Source organism: Vombatus ursinus, unplaced genomic scaffold (genome assembly GCF_900497805.2).
Source record: "Vombatus ursinus unplaced genomic scaffold, bare-nosed wombat genome assembly UNPS02014812.1, whole genome shotgun sequence".
Classification (NCBI taxonomy): domain Eukaryota; kingdom Metazoa; phylum Chordata; class Mammalia; order Diprotodontia; family Vombatidae; genus Vombatus; species Vombatus ursinus.
Window position 1 is genome coordinate 74,574,902 of NW_020954590.1, and position 9,854 is coordinate 74,584,755.

Sequence of the window (9,854 nt, forward strand, 5' to 3'; positions counted from 1 at the left end):
TTGCCTCACCAAAAAAAAAAACAAAAAACAAAAAAAAAACTCATGCTCTAGGTTGGGTTTGGGAGGATTGTCCTTGCTCAGACATAAACACTGAAAATGTCATTTCTTTTGGGGCAGCTAGGTGGCGCAGTGGATAGGGCACCGGCCCTGACATCAGGAGGACCTGAATTCAAATCTAGCTTCAGACCAAACACTTGACACTTACTAGCTGTGTGACCCTGGGCAAGTCACTTAACCCCAATTGCCTTAAAAAAAAATTTTTTTTTAAAAAAGTCTTCTCCAGCACTATAATTCAAAAGTGTTAATTCCACGAGCTCTCAGCTTTCTTTAAAGTCCAACTCTCATGGCCATACATTGCTACTGGAAAAACTTAGCCTGATATTTAAAGGCCTCCATAATCTGTCCCCAACCAAACTGTCCAATGTCATCTCTAATTATTCTCTTACATGAATATTCTACTTAAAATGGGTCTGAGTACTCGCCACTCCTTGAACCCACCGCGCTCTTTTCCATCGCCCTCACTTTGGTAACGTTGTCACCCCTGTCCAAAATACTTTCCCACCTTCTTTTTTTCTATCCAAATTCTGCCTCTCCTTCAAGTCTCAACTCAAATTCTTCATCCTTTTTAGGAATCCAGAAAACCATTCTGCTTTGGGTGACCTCTCTGTGATCCATAAGGCTCATATGTAGGAGGCTGCCTTTGCCATCTAGACTTACATCCCACGCCATCTATATCTCCAACATTCTACAAGCAGCGTTTATAAGCCAGGGTCTTGTTAACCAATCCTCAAAGGAGCCTGCCTGTGACATCAGAGGTGGGAAGCCAATCAGAGGAGCCTAAACAAGATTCCACATTCCCCTATACAACAATCCTGAAGAGCCCTCACCTGAATCATTGGAGTCTCCTTGTTTGAAGTTGCTTGGTAGTATTCCCTCCCTGGTTCTGATGCTGAAGTGGCAATAGAGTCTCTGATATCTTAGCTGTATCATGCCTTTTGGCAGTGGCCTCTAGGGTCTCCTTAGGGCTTCTCTTATGTGAGTTAAAACATGAGATGATGAGAGACAGCATGTCATAGTGTATCCAAGAGCCGGATCAAAGTCAGGACTACAGACATTCTAACTCTGCCTCTGAGAGCCATGTGCCCCCGGATAAGTCAACTAAACCTTTCAGTGCCCAAGACATCACTGTAAGGATGTAAGTTGCAGAGCACATGGGAATCTATCTTGGTACAAAGAGTTGCAGTTCCCTATGCCAATGAAATTCAGATCTAATTAAAAAAAGTTTTAAAAAAATAAAATGTTTTATAATCAGTCTAGTGCTTTAAAGAGTTACCAATCCATCTGACTTTTTTAAGTCTTTAAGCCTCAAAACTACTTCAGTGAATTGTAACATCTTCCATGAAACCTTCTTCTCACTGTATAACTCACTTTGCACACGATACCTCATGACATCCTTTGTAGCATTGCCTTGTATCATCACTTGGGTTTTTATAGACAGACAATGAATATTGATTATCTTGCCAACTAGATTGTAAATTCATTGAGGTCAGAGACCTTATACTTCTTTGACTTCCCATAGTGCCAAACATAATACTGTGTGCCTCATAGGTCTTTAACAAATATTTGTACATGCATACTTGCATAAATGAATAAATAAATTACAAACGTGAGAGGGTCATTTATTTAGTTTCATCACTAGTGAACAGACTCAATCCCTAATTCTATGTTGCCTTCCAGAATAAGGGCAATTAAATGGCACAGTGTATAGAATGCCCAGCCTGCAGTCAGGAAGACCTGGTTTGAATCTGGCCTCAGATACTTACTAGCTATGTGACCCTGGGCAAGTCATTTAACCTCTGTTTGCCTTAATTCACTGGAAAAGGAAATGGCAAACCACTTCAGTATCTTTCCCAAGAAAAACCCATGGACAGTATGGTCCACAGGGTACCAAAGAGTTGGACATGACTGAACAAAAACAACAAAAATACATGGAGCATTTATTAATCACTTACTATGTAGAGGAACCTATCTAAACACTGGGGATATAAATACAAGAGGAGAAAAAGTACAGTGCCTATTCTCAAGGAGATTTCATTCTAATGAGGGAAGACAACACATACAAGGAAGCTACAAAGCAATGGAAGATTCTTCACGTATCTGGAGAGTCAAGGAGAAGCGAGCATAGGCTTTTCATAAAATTATGGTGATAGGTATCAACTCATTTATTAAAAGAGGGGCAGCAAAGTTGGAGGCATCTTCAGGATGAGAAACTATTGGAGGGAAGGTGGAAAAGTCCAGGGAGTCAGTAGTGGAGAAAAAGCACTACTTCTGACAAAAGTCCTTATCAGTAAAGTAAAGGCTCCCCACTCTTCAGGTCTTCTTGAAGATTTAGCATTGCTGATTGTCCTGAATACTTCCCATTGAGCTTCTGAGTCATCTTTTCTGAATTCATGATTAGTCTTTGATAATACTCAGACTTGACATTTACTCAAGTCCCAGATCAGTCTTCAACATGAGCATCTTAGGCTGGGGTAAAATTTTTCATATTTACTCTGAACCATATATATATGTATGTATATATACACACACACACACATATATACATATATATACATATATACACACATATGTATATATACATACATATATACACACATATGTATATATACACACACATATACACATATATAGTATGTATATATGTGTGTATATGTGTGTGTGTATACATATACATATACATATATATGTATATATGTACAAAACCCTAAACTATATATAATCAGTGACATTGGGAGTTGATGTTTATTTCAGGATGGACAGTCTTCTCAACTTGGATACTAACAAATATCCTGTATCCTTAGAATGACCTAGTCCTAGACAGAAGCTACCAGTATATGAGAGGGCAATGCCTTCTGCAGAAATTAGAAGGGAAGAAAATAAAAAGGGCTGAACTTTTGACAAGCAAATTTATGAGGCTATAGGAGGTTATGCTTTGAAAAAACTATTAATTCTTAACATGAAAGCAAAATGGATTATAGTTGTAAACCATAATCAATACTTTAGAAATGAATCTCTCAAAATAAGAGATACATTTGAAGTTTCAGTAGGCAATAAGCCACAATAACAACAATAATTATAACCATAATAATCATATAATTGACATAATCATAATAATAACCATATTACAATAATCATCATAACAATAACAGCAACAATTATTATCAGCCTGGCTTGATCCATCACTTAGCGTCACTTTTAAAGGTATAAATTCATAGTTCTTTAGCACTTAGGAGCATGACACAGGTCACAGCAATCAAAATAAGGTGCTGACTAATGGGGGGGGGAAGGCCACACAGGCCATCCCAATAAACCCATATTTTTCCAGTGTGTCTAGTCATATAACTATTTTCTTCTATGTGCATCACTTTTGTGACTTTAATGTACAAGCCAGAATAAAGCAATTTTACTCATACCACTAAAGTGAATTATTGGAAGAAAGATATCTTTGGAAACAGTATAAATGACCCAGCAACTTCTTTTATATTAAAAGTTCTGAACAATTAACCCCTGGCCCTTTTCACTTCTTGTCTTCTCAAAGTTACAGCCTCCAAGGTGTGATATTGGGTTTACTTTCATCTGAAGATTTTGAAATTAGTCTAAGGTAGCACTAGGTAACACCCATTTCCAATTGCATGGACAGACTATTTCTTTCTGAAAATGGTGGTCTCTACTGAAACAACTTTTTTTTTAAAAAAAACTGTTAAAAGGGTTAATGAAAGTAGATTTCCAGGGGGTCACTGAGTAATTTTGTAAAGGGGCAGTAGGCCAACCTCTGTTTTAGGTTATCATTTTATCATGTTTATTGTTGTCTATGTTGATTCTCTCAGATCCAGAGATCTCGAAACTGCTAGAAATATACCCAGTAAGATTAATTAAATCCAAGACCCTATTATTCCAAAAGATTAAACAAATTCATTGTACTGCATAAACATGGCAAGTCAGGTAATTTAATCATCACTGGACATTTGTTTACCCATATGTAAGATATGCTGGAATCAAACATCTTTAAGGTCTGTAACCAAGTGATCATTACATTTTCAGTGAGCACTTACACCTCAAAAATTAGTAATCACTACAAATCAGGTCTGGGTTATATTTTTGTTGATTGTTACTAGTGTTACTAATGCAGATTAAACTTAAAAATGCATTGCATACATATTCGGGGGAAGAGAGCCAAGTTGTTAAACATTTTCTAACACACCCCCATATTGCTCTGTAAACATTGCTTGAGCTCAGTAGAAGTGCAACAATGTAAGACTCAGGGAATTAAGTCATCACTATACTGGAGACCTGGTAACTATAGGCTAACCAATAACAATAATAATTAATAATAACTAGCATTTACATATCACTTTAAGGTTTACAAAGGGTTTAAATCTACTATCTCATTGGAATTTCACAACACTCTTTCCATAACAATTCTTCAAGTTCTTTGATTCTCAGAAGAATAAATAAGGGCCAAATTTCAATTCCTATTCCTTTTTCATTTTAAGGGGATAAAGCTGGTGTGGGCCCAGCAATAGACTATTATCTGAGGATCATCCTTGCTAAATTTGGAGAGGCTCACCACCAGATGATGAATTTTTTTTCCGCCACAGCAGCTCATGATGACTACTAATATATAACCTACTGTAGTGGTGGAGGGAATATTCACACCAATGAAACCCCAGATCCTTCAAATAAGTAATGAGGTAAAACTGGAATCCACATTTCCTTATGCCCAGACTATTGATCATTCCACAACTTCATGCTGTTGATCCAAGTAAACCACAAATGTAAATTTCATGCCCCCATGCAAAATGATGGATAATATTAATTAATATGCTTTCCTTATAACAATAGTATAAGTATTATTTTCATTTTACATATAAGGGAGTGTGTGGTACTGGTAGTTTTCCTCTCTATCGATGGGGCACAGGAGGAGAGATGGGTGACTGAGCATCTGTACCCATCTGCTTCCCAGACTCATAGTCTTTCATAGTTATCAGCGTCCAATATCAGCCTGAGTCACAAGATGGCACTCCAAGTTCGAGCTACCAGCCTCAGTCCTCTTATGTATGTGTGATTGTAGAGTGCTTGCCTGGATCACTGTGCATGCTCTAGGAAGCACTGACAAACTCGCTGCCTGCCTGAGTTCCTTTGGGTTCAATCTAAAGTTTACAATGTAATATTCATTAGTGTACAATATTTCATAAATTTATCCAAGGTGACTGTACCTACATTTTCTATTAATATCCTTATCCCCCTCCTAACTTTATATGACCCAAAGGAAAACACACTGGCTTTGTGGATTAGAATACATTTACTGAAGAAAATCAGAATTGAAAGTATAATAGTATTAAAACTCATTGCCACTCTGTCACTCCAGTAAAAACCTGTAAAACTCTGACTTCACTCTTTCTTGTCTTCAACTGGGTATTCCCCAGGTTAACAGAGTGATGATTTAAGAGAGTACCTCCCTGCATTCCACTTTCAAAGTCAAAGTCAATGAGAGAACAGAGAGGAATAGCCACTTCTACTCCCCAAACTATTCAAGATCAGAAGCTACACTGGCCTTCTCCCAGAGTTGCAATGATCTAGATGTACCCCTAAGAAGCTCTGTTCTTCACCCTATTATAATGTTTCTGCCTTCTTTTGGCAGGGCTCTGGCAGTCCTGACTGTTAAGTACTGGGCACGTAGGGAGACAGAGCAGAAACTGGAAGGCAGGAAAGATTTCCTTCCCATTCAACAAGCAGAGTAATCCCCACCTCATCTATTGCAAACTCCTGTCAATGTTGCTTTTCTCTAGTGTGATTCTCTTGGTCTCCTATTGTACCTATAATAAAGCATTCTACTATCTTAATTTTAAATGCCCAATTCAACACAAGCCTTCTAGGAAATTTTTATATTAACAATTTTGGACAATTCACTCCCAGAACCCTATATTTCTTCTGCCTTTACAATGGGAAGACCCAAAGGAACACTAAGGAAAAAAACAAGTCTGTTTAAGTTGGTGTTATATTCAGATGAGAGTACTGAGTCTCTAAGGTTAAAATCGGTTTCATGTTCGCACAGTCAGTAACTGAAACAGAATTTGAATGCGGTTCTCCTGACTATAGGTCTAGTATGATTTCTAGTTAGATGTATTGCTTTCCTAGAAAAGGATCATAGGTATACAGCAGGAAAGGATTTTGGAGGGGATATGGCCCCAATTCTCTCATTTTACAGAAGGGCTAAGCAATTTGCCTAAGGTCATCCAGATATAAAGTAGCAGAGGCAACATCTGAACCTATGTTCTCTGACTCCCAATTCTTCAATCTTTTTCCATTGCATAATTCTACCGTCCCCTTTCAAACATTGTAGAGCAGAGATGTCACAAACATCTGTGGTCCAAGAGTGGCATGCAGCCCACAACATTCCCAAATGCAGCCCAAACCAGATTAAAATGTAATTCCTATCTGATTTTAATGTGTTGACACAGTATTTTTAAAAAAGAAACATATAAACATGTGTGGCTTTCTAAGTCAATACGCAGCTCACAGTTATCCTTATGTATGATTTAGTGGCTCCTTATTTCTATTTGAGTTTGATACCATCATAAAGGGTCTTTGAGAATAGATACAACTTTGCTTACAAGAAATATTTTTCAAATTTCTCTGTCTGACTATTATGATTAATATCTTATATTTCATCACACTTTATAGCTTTTGAAGCATTTTCACTAAATTGTGGCATTGGAATTTTAACATACTCACTCATTGAATAGTGATCTCATACCTGAATCAAATGAGATAATCTTTATAAAGCATTTATCACATGGGGTTATATAAATGCTTGCCTTCCTCATCCCTTTCCTCCCAAGAAAGTAACCTCCAGTAACACTTTGATAATCTAAGTATAGCAGCCTATTAATAGTTGAGCTTAAGTTTCAGCTTTAAGTTTATTATAAATCTCTATCTGCAAACATAGCTGTTACTGAAATGGTCTTTTCAAGAAGCCTAGAAGGATTAACAATAGACCATCTGTTGTGTCGATTGGGCAGTAGGTGATTGACAAATGTTATTGACTTAAGCTAAACTTGGCCATTTTGCACACATCACTAAAACAACATTGTGTCACATCCCAGACACTCCCCTCCCCGACCATGTCTAATTCTTTCTTCAAGAAGCTACCAGAGAAAATTATTAACTTTAAAATAGTAGACTGGTACAAATCTTGCAAAGATGACTTGTATCACTTGTAAGGTTTCTCATTATGGAGTTTAATCTGGCACGCGCTTTTGCTTTTAGAATGCAGTTGTCAGTTACAAAGACACAACAAATAATAGGTGTCAACTCTAAGCCTCTAAGCCGGAATAGCATACTTTGTGGATAAGGTACTGGTTCACAAAGTACAGATAATCTTTTCTGCCTTGCCTACTGTAAACTCTCTGTTGAGTTACTGTCAAGACTTACCAGCACTTTTCAAAGATGGAGAAACAGAGTTGATTCTTTACTGGGATCACTGAACCCAAACCACAGGATTCATTTTGTTTCTTTAATATAAAGACTATCCAAGTTTTCCCAAGACAATCAAGTGTGGCGCCAGAAATAATTCCCCACACCATCTATGTGGAGGCAAATTCTGCTCCAATTTAGGGTCGAGAGACAAAATGCAAATAATTACCAAACTAAGGAAAACATCGAGGATGAACATGAAGAGGACACAAAAGTGCCTCACTATGTCAAGGTAAGAACATTACTACAATCATTATTCCAGGTAGAAGGGTAGGTCTGGAGAAATTATGAACATACAAACAAACTCAAGAATCCACACTCTCCTTTTTTATTGAGCTGTGGTAGGAGTCCTAAAATGGGAATTTCTTCTATTCTGAGTAAAACATTATTCCTATGATGATTATGGAGCTTGTCTGCTTTGCTTTTTCCTCAATCTAAAGGGCTTTCATCAACAAAATCAGCACATATTCATTATTTCTGGTCTCTGGAAATAATTAAAAAGGGAAAAAATAATTAAGTATACTTAAAGATTAAGTACAAGATAAATAGATCTTATGGCTGCAGGCAATATCCTTAAATAGTTTCCCTAATGTCACCATACATAAAAGAAAGGATAATTTTTAGACTCTAGATATTTTCAAAGATTGCTAAATGGTGAAAATGATTTGTTTAGTATTGAATACTAGAGAACCAAGAATGGGATTTTCTTTTTCTTTTATCTTTTTTAGTTACAGTAACTCCTAAGAAGTGTGAGTTTTCTAACTATAGGCATAATTTTTGGCCCAGGGTGTTACAATATTACTGATGGAGGTGGGTGAATACTTTTATAGAAAATAAATTCACTTGTGTTTGTCTATAAATAATATTACCTAATAATAGAACCATTTAATAGAAAATTTGTTTTACTTTTGCTGGTGTATCTTCAGTCCATTAGCATAGCACTTTATATATAAATATTTAAAAAGTGATTAAGTTGAATTGAATTTCAGGATCTTGAGTTGATTAGCAATAAAATTTGTTAGAATTAAGAAGGAGAAGTTTTTGTTGTTTTTTTTAATGCAATGATCTCATACAGAATCTAACAGCATTTATACTTTTTGCTAGTGTTGCATAGGTCATATTGTAATAATGATCCTTACTCACAAACCTGCTATGTGGTTTTCTACTTTCTCACTCTGATATTATAAATTGAGTTGTGAAGAGTGAAAGAATCAATCAATAAGAAATTTTTAGATGCCTACTATTTGCCAGGCATTGTACTAGTTGCTGGAGATACCAAGACAAAATTGAAATGATCCTTAACCTCAAGGAGCTCATATTCTGTTAGGGGAAACAATATGGATAGACTCCACATAAGTATATATTCATGATTTTGATTTGTTTGGGGTCTGGGGGTTTTTTGGTCCAGATGTATGATTTCGTTGGTGTAGAAAACTCCCAGTGGAAAATCTCTTCTCCCAATATAGATCAACAACTCTTTTGCAACTTGAGGTGGTAGATTATTGCCCAGGACACTGACAGAGTAAGGTTTAGGGGTCATATAGCCAAAATTTGTACAGAGGCTGAATTTGAACCCAGTCTTCCTTGCTCTGAGGCTGGCTCTCTATGTACTAAGCAAGACTGCCTGTCATAAGAAATATATGCAAAATAAATACAATGTAATTTCCAGAGTGAAGGAAGGGCACTAGCAACTGGGGAGCTTTGTCTACAATGAGGCCTTTCCTGATGCCCTCACCTTTTAGTCTCAAAAAATTACTTGGTGTTTTAACATATATTTTGTATATACATTTTTACGTACCTAGTTATTAACATGTTGTCTCCCCTATTAGAATGTGAGCTCCTTGCTAACAAGAATGGTGATTCTGCTTTTATTTGTCTCTCCAACATTGGCATAGTGCCTGGAACACACTCAGTGCTTAACAATGCTCGTTTCCTGACTGATTTCTCCACCTATAGAATGTTAACTCTTTGAGGGGAGGGACTGTTTCATTTTTGGTTTTGCATCTCTAGTGCCTAGTAAAATGCCTGGCACACAGTAGGTACTTAATAAATGTTTATTGATCATTCAGTTGATTAATGTAGGAGATAGTGTTTGAATTGAACTTTGAAGGAAGTTCAGATTCTAAAAAGTGGAAGTGATCAAAGAATATATTCCAGGCCTGAGAGAAAGCCTGCACAGAGATTCAGAGATGAGAGATGGATTGTCATGAGTGAAGATTAGGAGGAAGACCAGTTTGACTGGACTACAAAGTGCATAAAGGGGCATAATGTATAATAAGCCTGAAAAGTTAGATTTGAACCAGGTTGTAAACAGTTTT

At 36.7% G+C, this 9,854-nt stretch overlaps 1 protein-coding gene across 1 annotated transcript in view; it reads left to right on the plus strand.

Annotated features, from left to right (window-relative positions):
• Window positions 1-7,648: 7,648 nt before the first annotated feature.
• LOC114054242 (regulator of G-protein signaling 20-like) overlaps window positions 7,649-9,854 on the plus strand; it is a 126,395-nt gene continuing 124,189 nt past the window's right edge. Inside the window, exon 1 of the mRNA XM_027877420.1 lies at window positions 7,649-7,768. Coding sequence (XP_027733221.1) covers window positions 7,649-7,768 — 120 coding nt within the window. The remainder of the gene's footprint in view (window positions 7,769-9,854) is intronic.